This window comes from Euprymna scolopes, chromosome 1, assembly GCF_053919585.1.
Source record: "Euprymna scolopes isolate OS-2025 chromosome 1, ASM5391958v1, whole genome shotgun sequence".
Lineage (NCBI taxonomy): Eukaryota > Metazoa > Mollusca > Cephalopoda > Sepiida > Sepiolidae > Euprymna > Euprymna scolopes.
In genome coordinates this window covers 180,016,276-180,035,692 of record NC_136482.1, presented here as the reverse complement: position 1 = coordinate 180,035,692, position 19,417 = coordinate 180,016,276, and the positions used below count along the sequence as shown (strand labels likewise).

At 34.9% G+C, this 19,417-nt stretch overlaps 1 protein-coding gene across 25 annotated transcripts in view; it reads left to right on the top strand.

The window, feature by feature from the left end:
• Positions 1-19,417, top strand: part of LOC145277800 (neurofibromin-like) — a 345,586-nt gene that overhangs the window by 153,030 nt on the left and 173,139 nt on the right. For all 25 annotated transcript variants that reach the window (XR_013868231.1, XR_013868216.1, XR_013868230.1 and 22 more), the window contains exons 24-30: positions 70-209; positions 1,872-1,944; positions 4,671-4,807; positions 11,211-11,327; positions 13,504-13,682; positions 13,873-14,084; positions 16,002-16,085. Coding sequence is in view for 21 of the 25 variants with exons in the window: in XM_080129724.1 (XP_079985850.1) it covers positions 70-209; positions 1,872-1,944; positions 4,671-4,807; positions 11,211-11,327; positions 13,504-13,682; positions 13,873-14,084; positions 16,002-16,085 (942 nt within the window). In the remaining 4 variants the exon portion in view is untranslated. The remainder of the gene's footprint in view (positions 1-69; positions 210-1,871; positions 1,945-4,670; positions 4,808-11,210; positions 11,328-13,503; positions 13,683-13,872; positions 14,085-16,001; positions 16,086-19,417) is intronic.

The window sequence follows — 19,417 nt, the reverse complement described above, 5'->3', positions numbered from 1 at the left end:
AAGAAATTTACCAGATAAAATATAGAATTTAATTAAAAAAAAAAAAAAATCCCTATTTTCATTTTGCAGGTGGAGGTCACAGAATTAAATACTCAATTTATTGAGAACATTATATTTATCATGAAGAACATTTTAGAGATGAAATCTGACCAGCCATGCGAGTACCTTGGTGTGACAAGCATTGAATCTATGATGTTATCCATTGTGAGGTAAATATTCCTTGTAATATCTTTTGAAAACTTTTTAAATATGGATTGACAGGGATAGTCTATTTATAACAAATATGATCATCTTCATACGGTTGTTTCATTGTCTATGGTTCATCAATCTGACTAAACGTACCTGGTCACATCCAAATGTGATCAGTTGCCACTGACAGTATGTGTATTTTCTTTTACATATTTTTTACCATGCTACCAGTAATCAAGATAAATCTATTCTTTACAGAAAAGTATTGCTTTATGCAAAGGGAAGTTATTTCTAAGTTCAACAAATAAATTTAAAAAAAAAATACACATTGACAGACAACTTTTAGGAAAATATATACAGGAATCACCACTTATCAAGGCCCGGGGGCCACTCGAGGATAAAGGTTAATGGGTATACATTAGATTATAGCATAGTAAACATAAGTAGTGGGAATTTTGTAAATTGGATTGTTTAGAGGGGACAGTTCGTCAAGAACTTGTTTATGTTGGACTTGAAGACGATCAGATTGCAGTCAGCTGGGAAGCAGGCAATCGGAAGAGAGTTCCATAGGCATGCAGTTCTAAGAAAAGCTTTGTTCGTGGAATCTACATTTAGGTTTAGGTACAGATAAAGAGTGTGAGAAATTATTGATAGTATTTTTGGCTAGACGAGTGTTTTTCGTGGAAGTTTGGCGAGTGGGGGACCATAGATTGAAGCTCAGATGAGCACCTGCCATGAAAATAACAATAAAGCAGAGACAGGCTCACAACGTCTCTTCTGTGGAAAAAATGTTGCAGGGAAGAGAAAAGGGCATCCCCCACTAAGCTACAAAGTCTATTTTAAACTGTCAAGATAGGATAAGCTGCTTCTAGCAGCTCTTGCCCAGATGTTGCAACAGCACTCTATCGTTGGCTGTACCTGGTTTTTATATAGGTAGAGAATTGCATCAGGAGTGAGATATCTACTGGAACAGTAGAAGGATCCCACCATTTTTCCTTGGTAATGGATTTGATATACGTGTTCCATTTCAGGTCAGGAGTAAAGGTCAAGCTTGTCAAAACATAAAAAAGCCTCCCCAAGACGAGAGGCATTCATATATACTATTGCTAAATCTTATTGGTGCTTCTTCGTTATTAGAATGAAATCTGCAAATCAAAATATTGAATTTCAAGTAAAACCAATAATATTTACTTAATTGTTAGGACGCAGTAATGAACATATCCAAAAATTATTATTGAAAAAATTTTCAAAGACAGTTGGTGGAAATTGAGTTTTGCTAGATTGGCCTAGTACTTACGAAAGTATTTACGTCCCTTACAACAAGTCAAAATCTCTGGTTTCTTTTAACAGAATTCAATTTTCACTATTGTCTTCAAAAACTATATTCATTAATAATTAATTTACATCTTATTTTTTTGTAATTTTTGGATATTCGCATTACTGTGACATGGCAAAGTAGATACTATTGGTTTTACTTGAAATTTAATATTTTGAATTTCACTCTAATAATGAAAAAAGCGTCTTATTTTATTCTCAATATTTATTAGGTTATTTTTCTAAATTTGTATGAAATTCTGTCTTCAAATGTACAAATATGCATTGAGCCGTTAAATAAAATTTAAAACCCTTATTTCCAAAAAGCATTGTATAACTCAAGTAATATAACTTTTTTCTTTCTATAGATATGTCCGTCATTTAGACTCGAGTGTCCATGCTATACAAATCAAGATCAAACTGTGCCAGCTTGTGGAAGCCGTAAGTTAAATTTCTAATTTTATTTTTACTAAATGAAGATAAATCATTAGAATTTTTGTCAGTTTTTTTTTTTTTTTTTTTTGTATAAACAAATTTAAAAAATATTTTTTCATGATAATTTTATGAACACTATGAAATTTTAATATAGGAAATATATAATTTATAAGTTTGTAATGCACTGTTTGTATAAGTTTATAGTAGTGCTCTTATTAATGTGGATCTTGGGTTTACTTTCCACAGCCTTGTAACTGTCACTTCCCTTATTTTGTCTTTCAATACTTCAATAAGTGATCTTTCTGACAAAGAGGGAAGAATTATTGTATTTTAGGTCAGACTCTATTCTATGTAACACTTATTGTTGACAAGTTTTTGACCTTGAACTAGTATTTTGTTTTCTAATAGAGTAATGTTTTTTGGAACAAATGATTTAGTTAAATGAAAATAGTATAGACCATTTTTGAATTGCGTTTCTGGATTTTTTTTATAGATGAGAATTGATTATTGATGTTATTTGGATTCTTTGAACTACTGTTCTCATCTTGGGTATTACTTTCACATTTTAGTTGATGTAACCTCCGACCGGCAGATGCATCGTGTCAAACTTTGGGAATTTGCATGGATTTGTGGCCTAGTGGGTAGAGTACTTGGTAAAAGTTAAACTTCTAGGGGGTTGAAAGTTCAATCTTTAGTGCAGGCGACAACTTAAAATACAATTGCAAATTACTTAGAACTTTTATCCAGTCATAGCTGACAAAACAAGAGCATGCTACCCCTATGGATTAAAAGGTTCTGTTCAAAATTCTGTGCGGATTCTTGAGTTCAACAAGATACACCTGAAGAAGGTATCAGTCCTCATCTCAAAAATTCAGAAACAAAATATAAAAATGTTTCATACTATTACTTTTAGATATTTAGAATTATTTGGATGAATTCAGAAATGATAAAAAGAATTCATTTTTAAGAACATTTTTGAGGTCTATCTGATGAAATGTTAATTCTTTTGTTTATTTCGGCTATTATATATATATATATATATATATATATATATATTTAAGTACTGTTTTTTTTTTTTTTTCTATTTTGTTTTTTATTAAAACATAAAATGCATTATTAAAATAAAAGTCCGAATGAAAAGAAACTTGAAATTTATTAAAGATTTCATTTACAAGTTTATTTGAAATGTTTGTTTTTTGTTTTCAGTTTTTTAAAACAGAATTCATCTTTTCGGAGAGGATAATTTGTAAGACAATGTGCACAGAATGCAGTTTAACTTTTTAAATCCTATTTTAAATCTTATAATTCATGGCTTATTTCTATGTCTACAATTGTAAATTCATCAAAATACAGACTTCACTTTTATATCACTAAAGCAATTAGAACTCATTAAAAAAACTTGTTTTCAAGAAAATTAGATTTTATTTACTTAAGTGTCAAATTGCTTATTTAGTGTCTCTGCTTCCTCCTATTATTTCACGTTATGACTACAGTAAAAGCATAGTTTGCCAAACTTGTCTTCAGTTTATGAAAGCACTATCAACCCAGTTAGCCAGCAGTGTCCATTTTCAAAGTAACTTCTATCACAATGATCATGATTTTACTCACAAAAGATAATGAAATCTTTTCAATTACAATTATAGTGCTTTCCCCCACAGAACATTTTGAAATAACTTTGCAAATGTTGCAGCATCATCACCACCCCCTCTCGATATGGAGGAAAGTTGGTAAAAATAAACAAAGATGGCAATTTTTAACTTTGGTTCGCATCAAAAGAATACTTCACCAGGGTTTTGATAAACCTGTTAACTGCAAATTCATATTTAGGGCAATAATAGGATATCAGTTTGAGCACACAATGGTACAAAAATGATTACACATGAAAAGAAACAAAGGATGATGCAACATCTGTATGTATCAAGATGTGGAGACAAGATGAAAGATGTAAACAAGATCTAATAAAGCAAAGATAATGAAATATGGTGAAAGGAAACTAAGAAAATAAGCTCAAATCTGTTTTTCATTACAGAAAATGTCTGTTATAAAATTTTCTATTTATAAGAAAAAAAATATGAAAAATTAATTTTTATCTCACATGTTATTTCCATACATTTAAAGTTCTTTTTGACTTTATTTTGGAAACAATTCTTAATGGTTTAGTCTTCAAATTTTTTTTGGTAATCATTATAATTTGCTATTACTGAATATTTTTTCACATTCTTAAGATTTTTTATTAGATGATCAATGACCTATTGGATCAATCCAGTCAGTACATTGTAGGTACATTTACATTATATATTTAGTGCCTTTTACAGATTATGAACGTAAACAGATATATATTTTAAAAGTACTTCGACTTAAATATATTTCAATAAGCATATGGTAGCACAAAATGTTTTAGGAAAATAATGTAAAATGAAATTTTAAATCGATTTTATTAGATAAGAATCCTCTTAGGAAGAAACGACTGTGAGTCTAAAATGAAAAATTCATCCATTTTTTTAAATTTTATTTCCATACAAATAAACCTTAAAAATCGATATTTATGCAGAATACAACTTTTTCTTAACTGTCATACAAACATTTTTTTATATATAATCGAAGGTAGTTTGTTTTAAAATCAGGTCCTTAAATCTTATAGTATTTTTTTTTATAAAAATAAAAAAAAAATAAGTAAATGGTTCCATATACAAAGACTATAAATTTTACTGATGGTTTAATTTTTCAAATAGATGATGTCAAGACGAGATGAACTGACTTTTCGTCAGGAAATGAAATTCCGTAACAAACTCGTTGAATATCTGACTGATTGGATCATGGGAAACTCTCATCAAGTTAATATCCAAGGTGACATCTGTGTTATGTCTCGGTGAGTTATTTTATAAATCCAGACGCTTTGAAATATTTAAAAAGTACACTTTTATAATAGCAGTAGCTGATTTTTTTTCTTTGGACTGTTTGCCTTAAGAATTTGCTTTCAGTTTCCCTGACGGTACTAACATGCAGAAATTTATATAAATGCGAGTAAATCGTAGCCAGTTTTTGGCATGAATAAATCCCGATAATGGTTATTAAGACTCTGAGCTAAGTAATATTGTCTGTTTACATGAAAACTAAAACTTACAATTCTAATCCCATTTTAAATCTTATTTAAATGTGTTTTCACTTTATTTTATATTCTATCAAACTTGTTTAAGGAAAAAAAATGTCTAATCTTTTTCTTTTTGCACTCTATTGACCTGAGAATTGTCAGACTCGTGTGTCTTTTAAGGTATTCCCAAAATGATTAAAATACCTGAGCACTCATCCTTAGCATTGTTTTCTTTTAACAAATAAATTACCACCCCCTTTTTTGCATGAAGTCCTCATCATCCTTTAATTAGATTGAATCACTAGTATCTCTCAGTATTCATTGTAAAGCGTAGCCATTTTTTTTTTGCCACAAGGAATCTTGTTAGCAATCATGAATCTCGTTAGAAATCATGAATCTCGTTAGAAATCATGAATCTTGTTAGCAATCATGAATCTCGTTAGCAATCATGAATCTCGTTAGCAATCATGAATCTTGTTAGCAATCATGAATCTTGTTAGCAATCATGAATCTTGTTAGCAATCATGAATCTCAATAGCAATCATGAATCTCAATAGCAATCATGAATCTCGTTAGAAATCATGAATCTCGTTAGAAATCATGAATCTCGTTAGAAATCATGAATTTCGTTAGAAATCATGAATCTCGTTAGAAATCATGAATCTCGTTAGCAATCAAAAACTAAAATTTTAAATTCTTATTTTAAGTCGGACTTTAATCCTTTATCCTCTTGTTTTACTAATGTGTTTATTAACAATCTTTTAAACCATATTTTATTCCTCTTTTAAATCTAAGTAATAGGTACTAATTCAGTTTTTACGCCCTATGCTCTATAGAGCATGGGGCATAAAAACATTTTTCACTTACAATGAAAGTGGAATGTATTGTCAACTTTGAATTTTTTTGTGGAGCATTGAAACTTTATTAAGTAGATACTTATTATTTAAGTACTAACTCAATCCTAACTACTAAGTGGAAGTGCAGAAATATTTGATTTAGAACCCAGGTGTGGGGCTACCCCTCTCGGTGTTGATGGATCTGTCAATCTCATGTTATCTATCTAGAAGGAACACTAATGTTAAATCTGTGCTACTGACTTTGAACATCATGGCACCAAACCAATGTAGGAAGGATGCCTCCTTCATTCTAGCCGACAACCTAATTCAAACAAATTATCCAGCTTGCAAACCTAAACTGCTTAAGGTGTAGATAGACTCTGCCTATTGTACGGCTTTCACATGTTTTTGTTTAGCCAGGTGCAGAGGTGGAGTCATAGGCACTCAGCAGAGACACCAAATACTTAGCCTTGTTTCATGACGAGAGAAATGAACACCGCTCCCCATTTTGTCTTATTCCTTTCCTCTAAAACTGAGCATCTTGAAGGTGCTTGCTTGCTATATATGTTCACAGAAATAGTCTGGACCACTCTTGTCGAGTAGGTTTTAGGGTACTGGTTTGTCTGGTTGTTTTTTTCTGACTGACAATACAGGAGCCCTAACTATTGAGTAGCACTAAGAGCAACTGCTCTATCAGTTGAATAATATCGAAATGGTTGTAGTGCCATGTCACGCATAGAAAGGGACCCTGCACTCATTTCTGGTAGGTTTTCCTGAGGCCACAATCCTGTAGATGAAAAGTTGACTAATGGTCTACTTGTATGCGCATGTTTCGTATCATACGCATCCACTTTGTCCAACCTCTCTTATCTTAAAACTGAAACTATTAAATAAAATGACAGCTCAAACAAAAAATACTATCAAACCCGATACAGACTCAAACAAAACCAATTTGCTTCCTCCCTTGAGGCTCACATTCACTAATATCCATTAGCTTAGAACTAACATAGACAATGTAGAATCATTTCTTCTAGCAAACTTCTCAGATATCTTACCACTAAGTAAAATTAATTTGCCCTTCTTCATCCTTTCTAACCACTTTAACATATCCCATTTTGCCTTAAGGACTTGGACAGACACATGCACAGACTTGACTATTTACCAGAGAATTCAAATTTCATGTGCCTTGGACTAACCCTGCAACTTAGCATTAATTACTTACATTTTGTTTACCATTCTCTCTTGATGCAGGACTGTACTCTAATCAAGGGATGTATTTTTTTTTAATAATATTTTCACCCCAAACAAGGCACATTGCCACTTTGAAGTAGGGGGCTACTATCAGGGACATAAACTACAGGGGTACTATGTGGGGAGTTGGGCAGCAAGATGTCGCTCACATTACACTTGAACTTCTGCATGTCAGTACAGTTGGGGAAGCAGGGTCCCAGAAGGGAGTTTCAAAGTCTTGCGGTTCTGGGGAATAAACTACTGGAGTAAAAGGCTCTCTTACATCTAGAGATCTCTACTGTGAAAGGGTGGGATTTAGCCGCTTGTTGGGTCTGTCGGGAGTATTTACTTCGAGGGGGTACAAGTGCTTGTAGTTCGTCGGAGCATTCACTGTTAAAGTACTTGTGGAACAGGCAGAGGGATGCAACATTTCGTCGATGGGACAGAGGCTGAAGCTTAGATGACAGTCCAGGACCCATTAGGTTAGCGATTCTCTTTTGGACCTTGTCCGGGAGCGAGAGACTAGTAGCAGATGCACCAGCCCAAATATGACGACAATACTCCATACATGGGCGAATGGTGGCCTTATAGAGGTACAGGATACTTTCGGGTGTTAGTAGCTTTCTAGCACGGTAGAGAGAACCCACCTTCCTCGCAGTGGTCTGGGCAATACTCTCAATGTAATTGTTCCAACTCATGTTTCCTGTGAACGTTAGGCCAAGCAGTTTGAAAAATGTACTCTCAGATAAAGAGTCTTTGGCCATTGCTATTGGCGTAGAGAAGGTTTTTTGTAATTATTGAAGGAAACAAGTTTAGTCTTGGCAGCATTGAATGTGACCATCCATTTTTGTCCCCATTCCACTACAGATCGAAGGTCATCCTCTAGTGTTTCTACATTTCTTTAGATATGTGTTCATTTGTTTTCCTGTCGTGTCTGTTATAGAATGTGGTGTCATCAGCATATATACCCATCTCAGTTGCAATTTTGTCAGGGAGGTCATTTATGAATATTAGGAATAATAGAGGTCCAAGGATAGACCCCTGAGGCACTCCCGCATTTATATAATATTGTTTAGATGTACGACCGTCAAGGACAATCTGGATTTTTCTCTTATCTAAGAAGGATTTAATTATGTTAAGTATTTTTCCAGTGATACCGTATGATCTGATTTTCCTGAGGAGACCTTTGTGCCATACCCTGTCAAAAGCCTTAGATATATCTAGAGCTACTGATCTACCTTCCCCTGCTTTATCCAGTGAATGGTATATACATTCAGAGATTACAGTTAGGATGTCTGCGGTGGAACGGGCCTGCCTAAATCCATATTGTTGGTCAGTCAAAAGTTTAGCATCTGTAAGGTGATGGACTAGAACTTGGTTAATTATGGACTCAAATATTTTAGCAAAAAATGGGAGGAGGCTAATGGGGCGGTAATTTACTGCGTCAATTCTTTCGCCAGAATTCTTGAAAACTCGTACCACAGAAGCAGTTTTCCAGCAGGCAGAAAAGCAAGATTCATTAAGGCATTTGTTGTAAAGTTTGGAGAGAACTGGAGCTACTTCGGCGGAGCATTTTTTTAATAGCACAGCTGGGATGAGATCAGGTCCACATGCTTTTGAAGTGTCAAGATTTTTTATGATAGCATACACCTGAGATGGGGTGATTTTCAAATTGTCTAGTGTGGCGTCTTTCCGCAAAGGAAAGTCAGGCAGGGGGTCGTTAGCAGGGTCCAGTGTGGAGTTGGAAGCAAACCGATTGGCAAGCATGTTAGCCTTCTCGGTTGCTGAGCAAACAAGCTCATGATTGTTGGATAGTGGGGGAATAGTTGATTGCCTATTATTTACTACACTGTTGTAGATTTTCCAGAAGTCACGGGTTCCTAGTTTCTGTGCTTTGATGCGTTTTTTGGTGGTTTCAGTAAATTCTCTCTTAGCTGTCGCTATTCCTTTCTTACAGTTACTTCTGGCTTCTATATACCTCTGTCTGTTTGAACTGAACTTATGTCGGTTAAATCTGCAGTATGCATGCTGCCTTTGTGCAATGGCAGCTGCACAAGTAGAAGTAAACCATTGGGGAGAGTGGGACTTGCTATAAAATTTCCGCATGGGAACATGTGCTTCAATTGCTGTTTTGAACCATTCAGTGGTCTCCTTGGCGCACTGTTCAGCAGGAAGTGAAAAGATATTTCGCCATGGGGCATCTCTGAGGAGATCCATGATGGCTTCCCAGTCAGCTTTTTTATAATATCTTGCTGTTTTGAGCACTGGCTCTTCGGTTTTGGCTCTAGAGTTTAGGGCGATTTCAACCATTATCACTGCATGATCGGCATTCCCGAGTGAGCTGTGGGCATTCGTTACACAATTATCGGGAACTGTTGTCAGAAATAGATCTAGAAGTTAGGCATGTTGATCTTGCTGATCTGGGAAACGTGTCAGAAACGTAACCGTCTGAGATAGGGAGTGAGATATAGAGAAGCTATGTGTTGTGGTACCAGCTGCGTCTGTGTAAGTAGAAAATCCAAGCCAGTTGCTGTGGTGGACATTGAAGTCACCAAATACATGAACTTGTGCGCTAGTGTCGAGGGAAAGTGCTGTATCTATGCTGTCAGAGATTTTGTTTATTAGGGTACAGTCCTGGGTCGAGGGAGAATGGTAGAGAAAATAAAAGTAACTAATGTTGTGTTGCATATTAAGTCTAAAGCACATAAAGGCTTGATCGTCTGATTCTAGTTTTGTTTCTCTAGTCAAGGGGAGGGTGTTACGAATATAGACTCCAAACCCGTGCATATATCTGTCATTCCTTACGGCAGAGTGGGAGATATCTGGGCATGTTAAAGTAGTTAGAGGGGATAGAGGAGTGTAGGTTAGTCTCACTTAGTGCTAAGATATCCGGGGTGTTTGTTAGGAGAAATGCTTCAATATCAGCTAAATTAGTTCTAAGCTCACGGATGTTCGTAAATGCAAGCTTCAAGAGAGGAGGAAAATTGGTTTTATTTCAGTTTTGTCCTGGTTTATTACGCAATTTAAACAAATTATCAGAATTTTCATCGGCTGTTGACGTTTTAAGTATGAAATACAAACATATAAACATGATAATTGGAGAATTAGAGATGATTAAAACAAAAATTCTGGACACACACACATCTACGTATGTGTATGTTTGTGTGTTCAGTATTTTTGCTGTAAGTACCATAAAAAGTGGATCTATGAAAAACAAAAAAAATTGACCTTGAAGTCAGAAACCCAAGATTCTGTTTTAAAAGTATTAAATTTTAGTATTCTTAAAGTTTGACTTGTTTTAATTTCTTTTCTCTGTGTCTGTGAACTATAAAGTAATAAACACTTTAATTTAAAAGATGAGGTGGAATCAATTACAAATTAAATAAGTTTGATTAGATTTCCATAAGATGTTTAAATGATGTCATATTCACAAATATATATTTCAAATTTATCATGAATAGTTTTTGTTTTAACACAATTGAAGATACATTGTTCAAGAATTTATAGAGAAAATGGAGCTTTTTTTTTTTTGCTTTTTTTTTACAACTTCAAATGCTTATATTTAAAAAAATTATACAATAATTTTGATAAGTTGATTGATGTTTTATAAATATACATTTCGTCATAGTAAAGTTACAATTATAAATTTTGGTTCTTATTTAGAATTTGACATCAATCTAATTTTTAAAAAATATAGAAAAATCTTATGTACTCGTCACGGAACAAAGATGTCATAGTCCAAAAATCACATGATCTCATCAAGTAGTGTTTTTTTCCTTAAAATTATTTTTTATGATTCTTAGTGATTTTAAAAGTAAATTGTATTCATTACAAGGTTAATTTTGATCTCAATAGGTAGTCCTCCTGTTTATAAACAATGGCAGATCCAAAAATAGCACCTTGCTTCGTAATAAAAAGATTTTTCTCAGTTAAAAACAAAAAAAAAAAAACTATTTTATTAATTTGTGATTTTTGGAATATGACATATTCATTCTGTAACAGGTACATACATCATAAAGACTTGTCTGTATTTTTTGTATTGATTCTTTTTTGTTCGAATTCCAAATAAGAACCTAAATGTTTTATAAGCATTGTTTTTTTTTTCTTTTCCATAGAGATTTGGATCAAGCAAGTATGGAAGCTGTTGCTGCTTTGTTAGCTGGTCTACCTCTGCAACCAGAAGAGAGTGATCGTGGAGATCTAATGGAAGCCAAGTCCCAACTGTTCTTAAAGTGAGCATTTCTTTTCATTTATTATTCAAATTCCTTGAGAATGGCTTTGAAGAGCTATGAAAGAGTACTCTAGAATCGAATCTTTCTCCTTGATTGAAATAGACAAACAAAAGTGCAGCTTTTTTCAAGCATCAAAACATCAAAAAAGCAGCTTTTTCACACCTTCATTAAAATGAAAAAGACCTTTGACAAGTTGCCAAAAAAAGCCTATCGTTTGAACCTTCGGGCAAAAACTTTTTCTCAAGCAATTAGTAAACGATTTCTAACCTCTACCGTAAATCGATCATGGTTGTGACCTTTGTTGATATGCTTTCTGAACCCCTAGAAATAATAAGTACACCAAGGATCAATACTGAGACTATTGTTTATGATCATCTTTAACAAGCTGCAGAAATAGTACTGTGATGTTCTCTATGCGGATAGTATTGTTATCAGTGCACTCAGCATTTAACAAGTAGAAGTCAATGCTTGGAATGCGACTTGAGAGTTAATGATAAAGATATCTGATGATAAAGAGTCAATACATGTTCCATGAGGCAAATATTCATGCAACATCCGTAAGCATGAAACTGGTTTCAACTCTATCAAATGCAAAACATGCAATAAGTGATGTCGCAAAAGGTGCACCAACCTAACTGATGCTGTGTGTTGTGGATGCAGTTGATTTTATTTGCAATATTTGTTTAAATTTGCCTCTCATGGCAAGAAAAGTTAGGCGTTGAGTCAATAAATTCACCTACTTAATTGACACAATTGATTCCCGTGCACAAACTGACTTAAGACAATTTATATCTGCTATATGGAGAATTTTCAAGATGACTGTCAACAATTTTATCAAACATAAGCATCACATTGTATAAGAGAGTGGCAGCATACAATACACATGTCCGATCTGCACTCTTGTATGGCTGTGAAACATGATGAACGACATTGCTGCAGCACATAGGATGGAGAAAATTACCAGCATCACTTTACCAATTTCCGTGAAAAAGTATGTTGCACAATGACATCTCAACTGGTATAGTCACATCGCCTGCCATCAGTCATTCAAAATGCTTCCACGTTGATGTTGATGGTCCAAAGAAAATCAATCCATGACAACCGCAATCAAAATAACAACGCACAGGGAAAGTTGGAAGGCATTTACAAAATGTCTAACCTAGTATGAAACGTAGTGAAAAATAAATAAAATAAGTTCTCTTAAAAGATTTTAATGCTAAATTGTAAAGCTATACTTTTTGCAACACTTAGAATAGCAAATATAAATAGTTGTTTTGGTTCTTATTCAGAATTTCCTATAAAGAAAAATATGTATGATGTTTGTACTCGTGACAAAAAAAAGATCTCAGATTCCAAAAATTAGATAAATTGATCAAGTAGTGTTATTTTTAACCAAGAAAATAAAATTTTATTGGTATCTGAGATGTGATGACGCTCGTCTGCCATTTTCAACAAAAAATCTTGGGAAAGAAGGGAAATAACTTGATTAAAACTTGAGATTTTTGTGGTAATGCTTCCAAATTCTCATTAAAAATGATTTTCTTTATAAAAATAAAAGTACTTGATCAATTTACATTTGTGGAATGTGTGATTTTTATTTTTCATGGGTACATACATCATACAGATTTATTATTTTTTAATATAGCAGGAATTCTGACAAGAACAAATATTTTCATAACACTTTGAATGGCAAATATAGATGTGTTACTTCCAATTTAGAAAATGCAATTTCCACTTAAATTTTATGTGGTTTGACTGCTTTTGTTTGGGGGCTTGCTACTCAAACTTAGGGTTAGTTATGTTTAAGAAAAGTTGATAAGTTGGACTTGTCATTTTGACAAATGGTAGATTTAAGGAAATTTAATTTAATTTTTTTTACTTTTGAGTATGCTCACCCAAAAAATTATACAGAATTTATCTCCTATAACAAAAAAAAATTTTTGTTAACTGCTGTAAAAAGCTAGAAAAACCTGGAAAGTAGGGATCATTTTATAGTAAATTTCATGTGCATAATGGAGGTTGATTATGGGGGGGGTGACTGTTAGGGTGTCGTGGCTCCTAAGTTGGGAAATTCAATTTTAGTTGTTATTGCCATTGGCAACTCACATTCCCGATTTTATATTTGTATATAATAATGAATAAAGTGATTAAAACATGATTTTTGTCTTTTTTTTAGGTATTTAACTTTATTTATGAATTTGCTGAATGATTGTTCAGAAGAAGAGCAGGACAAGGCGATGGATCCAAACCGCAAACGGAGCATGTCTAACCTCAGTGCTCTCCGACATTGCACTGTCCAAGCCATGTCTAACCTGCTCAATGCTAACATAGAGAGTGGCCTCATGCATTCCATTGGTACTGTTTATTTTACTTTCTTTGTTATTTCCTAAAATTTATGCTTTACTATGAATTTTTTTTTTTCATGAATTTCTCTGCATTCATAGATTCAACCGATTCAATGAAATGATGCAGTTTTGTTTGATTATTACATGTTTGCGTATTCAATAAGAGTTTGTTTGATGGGTGATCTTAAAATCTTTTGCAGCTTTGGGATACCACAAAGATCCTCAAACTCGAGCAGCTTTCATGGAAGTTTTGACAAAAATTTTACAACAAGGAACAGAGTTTGAGACACTTGCGGAGACAGCATTAGCTGATAGGTTTGAGCGATTGGTGGAATTGGTCACCATGATTGGAGACAAAGGAGATCTGCCCATTGCTATGGCACTGGCCAGCGTCATATCAAGGACACAAATGGTAGGTAGTCACTTTGCATTCATGTCTGCATTTGTAAATATAAACCATTGGGGTTCTTTTAAGTTGGTTTAAATCCATAGAGTGAATATGGTATTGTGGTGAAAGAATTTAGCTAAGAATGTTTAAAAGAATGACACTTGATCCATCATCCAAAATCAGACGGGGTGAAATGCTTATTTTTAATGGAAATTGTAATCATTTTTTATTTAACTAAATAAATTGTCCTGTTCTAAATCTGATTCATGTGTAGTGTGTAAGATATCTATAGGTAATGCTGAACGTTTTTGGGAAGCTTATTGTTAATTGAATGGAGAATAGTTTCCTTTTTGTTCTACAGCTGTCTTGGTAGTGGTAAAATGACTAGTCTGGGAGTTGATGCAACCAGTTGTACGGTTATATCTAGCTGCACTGATGAGTCTTAAGAGGAAACGTGTGGATATTAAAAATATATATATATATATATATATACGGACTGTAAATTTGAAAGGATAGAATGCCACAAAGTTTTTCCCTGTAGAGCTTGCTATTTTTGTTTTTAGTGAGTACTGATGATGACCTAATTATAGGGGGGAAAAAAGCAAATATATGGTGAACTTTAAACTTAATTATAGGTTGAAACAATTGTTTACTCTAATGAATAATAAAGGATTTTTGATGAATTCATAAAGAGTTTTGTTCCCTGTATTCAAAGTGATTAACAAAATTAAGTATTTATAGCTTTGTACTATTATTCTTTTAATAGAACTTCGTTGTTTTTTTTTTGTTTTTTTTTTAATTTATATTTTAAATGGAAATTTATATTTGAATTATAAAATATGTGTATGAATAAGGCCTGTTCTAATATACAAAATACGTATTAACCATTTGTGCTACTAGACAAGCTGTTTAAATGAAACAAATATGACTTTTATAATGCTAAATACAACATATCTATACATATTTAGATTATTAGGACTATTGTTCTCATCCGAAATGTTATTTTTACAATGTTTTGGTTAGTGAAATTTAAAATACAATTGCGAATTACTTAGGACTTCTAAGGCCAATCATGGCTGATGGAATGAGGGCATGTCACCTCAGTTTGAAATTCTGTGCAGATTCTGGAGTTTGGCAGAAAGTTTCCCTGAGTCAGACACAGTACACTTGAAGGTTGGAGATTACATCGACTGAAATGTGAAAATAAGTCAAAATGAGAACAGTAGTCTTAATAATCCAAATCAAATGAACCATTTGTCCTCATCTAAAAAATTCAGAAACACAACTATTTTCAAACTTTCATTAAATAACGTGTAGATTTGTTTTAGATATAAAACTTAAGAAATATCCATGTGAAACTAGAAAATTTCTGTATATCATTTGATAGCAAACTTGGCAATGGACTGAATGTTAGATTTTATTGATATTTACTCGCATAGAATAAAATGTTTTCAAATAATTATTTAAATTTCTAAAACATAATGAACTAGACTTTTTGCCATGAGAAATGGACAAAAAGTTATAGCCTGTTTACTAAGAACAAATCCTTTATGCCAAACTGATAGTTTAATATGATTAAATTTGGGTTAATTTATGTACGAAATACTAATCCCTAACTGTGCATTGAATGGATACCATAATATTTAATTCATTATACCTTATAACAAAAGTCTATGTAAAATTTCAGCCAGATCAGCCAAGTAGTTTCTGAGAAAAGTTAAATGGATAGAAATATGAAATTTATAGTAAAATAATAAGCATTGTACTGAAAAAGCATCAGTGTGACGATCATCTTATTTTTTGAGTTACTGTGAGATGAATAGTTGCACTTTGTCAAAATACATAGCCACATAAAAACTCGTGGAAAATATAGGATATTTTATTATCATTTTCTTTTACAATATATTTTAACTCTCATTAATTTTGTATTTTCTATTTCAGGATGAGCTGGCTAGAGTATTTGTCACTCTGTTTGATGCTAAACACCTTTTGTACCAACTGTTATGGAACATGTTTTCCAAAGAGGTAAGATAGGTTTTGTTTTTTTAAACATTAACCTTGTTAATATTAAGATGGATCATATTTTATATGTTACCTATGTGCATATTCATCATCATGCAGTCCGTCAGTCTTGACGATGACTAGTCGAGGCCTCAGTGCTTTATCCTTTGGTGTTGACATAGTCCTCTTTCTGTGTGAAACATCTGGTCACAGGCACTGCATATGTGGGTGCCAGGGTTGTCGTCTATAGTGTCTCAGCTCTGAGGCTTCTCCAATCTTTCTCTCTATTTCTTTCTTTCCTTTGTGGAGACTGTTCCGCCAACTCTCGACATTGATGGTGCCGCTTTGTTACATCTTTGTAGCGAAGCTTCTGACCTCCTACCTTGCAGGTTCCATTTTCCAGTTCCCCGTAGAAGATCATCTTTGGAATTCGGTTTTCTTCCATTCTAGTAATGTGCCCGGTCCATCGTAGTTGCATAGTAGCAAGGATAGCTTCCACACTATTTAGGTTTACTCTCCTGAGAACTTCCGTGTTTGGTATAAAGTCACTCCATTTGATCTTCATGATCCTTCTCGGGTGTCTCTGTTGGACGGCTTCCAATCTCCTTACGTGTTCTCTATACAGAGTGTAGGTCTCCGCTGAGTACAGCTGGGCTGGCAGGACGATGGTTTTGTAAACTCTGCACTTCGTCTCTAGCCGGATACCAGCCCTTGTCCAGAGCCTCTTTTCTAGCTTGCCAAAAGAGGCACGTTCACTTTGAATTCGGCAGCTTATTTCTTTGTCAGCACGGTTATCAGTGCTTAGAGTGCTTCCAAGGTATTTGAAGTTTTCAACAACTTTTAGCACCTTGCCATTGATTGTTATTATAGACTCTTGCGGGTCGTTATCTGGTGAGGGCTGATACATCACTTCAGTCTTTCCTATTTTGATTTGTAGGCCTATCTTCCTGGCTGTTTGAGAGAAAGTATCAACTATCCTTTGCATCTGAGCTTGATTGTGAGCTTTCAGAGCAGTGTCGTCTGCAAACAATAGTTCTGTTATCAGTTCCTTCCTTGTCTTGGCCTTCAGTCTTGCAAGGTTGAACAGTTTTCCATCAGAGCGTGTGTGGATGAAGACACCTTCTTCGATGCTTTGATGGAGCAGCATTAGGACGGCTGTCAGAAATAGTGAACAGTGTTGGGGCCAGTACGCACCCTTGTTTGGTGCCGTGGTTTACTTCCAAGAGTTCACTTTCTAGATTCTCTACTACAACTCTCCCTTTTGTTCCTTCGTGAAATTGTTTGATAATTTCCACAAAGTGATCGGGGCATCCAAACACTTTAAGGACTTTCCACAACATTTTTCGATCAACTGTATCAAATGCTTTACGGAAGTCTACAAAGACTATGTAGAGCTCCCGATACTGTTCAATGGCTTTTTCTTGAATCTGCCGTAAGCTGAAAATCGTATCTATTGTACATCTTTCATGTCTGAATCCACACTGTGATTCGGTTAGGACCCTTTCCGCCAGTCTGGCTAGCTGTGCTTGCACCACTTTAGCCATTATTTTCCCGGCAATGGTCAGCAAGGCTATACCTCGGTAATTGCTGCAGTCTTTGTGATCACCTTTGTTTTTGTAGATTGGGATAATCATGACATCTTTGAATTCTTGTGGCAGCGTTTCTTGTTGCCAGTATTTTGTTATTAGTTGGAGTTTTCTCATGAGTTGTTCTCCACCTAACTTGTATACTTCAGGTGGTATGCCGTCAATTTCTGGAGATTTGTTCATTTTAGTTTTGTCAATTGCTTTTCTTACTTCCCCAAGAGTTGATGTGTCATTCAGGTCCATCTGCTGGGGAAAGACTTATGTGGCTTCTCCTCACCCATATTGGATTGCACATTCAGTAGGGTACCAAAATACTCTTGCCATCTTTGAATTATCTGTTTTGGTTGGGTCAGTATGGTGTTTCCATCTTCTGATGAGAGGGTGTTAGTCATCTGGGCTCTAGGGCCATACACGTCCTTCAGTGATCTGAAGAAACCTGCAGAATTGTTTCCCTCGGCTTGCCTCTGCATATCTTCAGCCTTTTTCAGCCACCAGGTGTTTTCCATTTCTCTTAGTTTTTTCTGGACTTCTGCCCTCACTTGTTTCAGCTTCTTCTGGTTTGCTCTATAGTCGGGTTGCTTAGCTTTGATTTTAATGCTTGGTTTCTTTCATTTATTACATCTCTAATCTCTTGGTCATTCTCATTGAACCAGTCCACATTCCACTTTTTTGTGTAACCAAGTACCTCTGCCGCAGCGGAGAATACAAGCTTGCTTAGCATTTGTTCTGGTGAATCAGAATCATCGGTGGTTTGTTCTAATACTGAGTTAATTGCAAGTTGTAGTCTATCTTGCCATTTTCTATCTCTGAGCTTTGATGTGTTTAGCCTCTTGCGCTTCATTGTCGCCCTGCTGTACACTGGTTTTATGAAGAACTTGAAGGAAGTCTTGATTAGGTAGTGGTCTGTTTGGTAATCTGGTCCTCGCATAGCTCTTGTGTTCTTGAAGTCCTTCCTTCTTGTGATAACATAGTCCAGGAGATGGCGTCTCTTTGACCTGGGATGTTCCCAGGAGTAGTAATGGTTATCCGAATGTTGGAAGTAAGTGTTCGTAATTGCCAGTTCAAATTCCGTGCACAAACAGAGCAGCAGTTCTCCATTTGAATTGAGATTTCCCTTTCCAAACTTTCCGAGAACAGGGCCCACTCTAGCATTGAAGTCACCAAGGAGAACTAGCTTATCCGCTGCAGGGACGTTTGCCTATGGTGTCTTTCGGCTGAGAGTAAAAGGCCTCCTTTTCCTCGTCTGGGTAGGTCATTGTCGGTGCATAGACGGTGATGTTATGATTATGAGATGTGGTGATTCGCAGTGTCATTATTCTTTCAGAGACTCCTCTGGGGCTCTCTGCGAGTCTACTGGGTTAAGTCATTTCTGATTGCGAAAGCGACTCCAGCTCTTTTTGGTTTATCTACAGGACAGCCCTTCCAGAAATAGGTTCTTCTTGCTTCTCTCAGTTGGCCCTCCCCGCTGAGTCTTGTCTCCTGCAATGCAGCTTTGTCGATATTTGTATTTTCGAGCTCCAGATATACGAGTTCCGTTCTTCTATGTGGTCTGTCACCCAAGTCCGTATCGAGCATGGTTCTGACGTTCCATGTAGCGATGTTCAAGTCTTGAGTGTTGTTATTTCTTGTTCTGTTGTTGTTACCGCTCGATTGGAGATCCACTGCCTGCGGTTTGACAGTCAGATGGTTTTTGGATGAGCTTTGTTTACTTCACCTTTAATAGAGGCGTCCCCTTCCAGGGCAAGCAGTGCTATCCCTGAACAGGGCTGC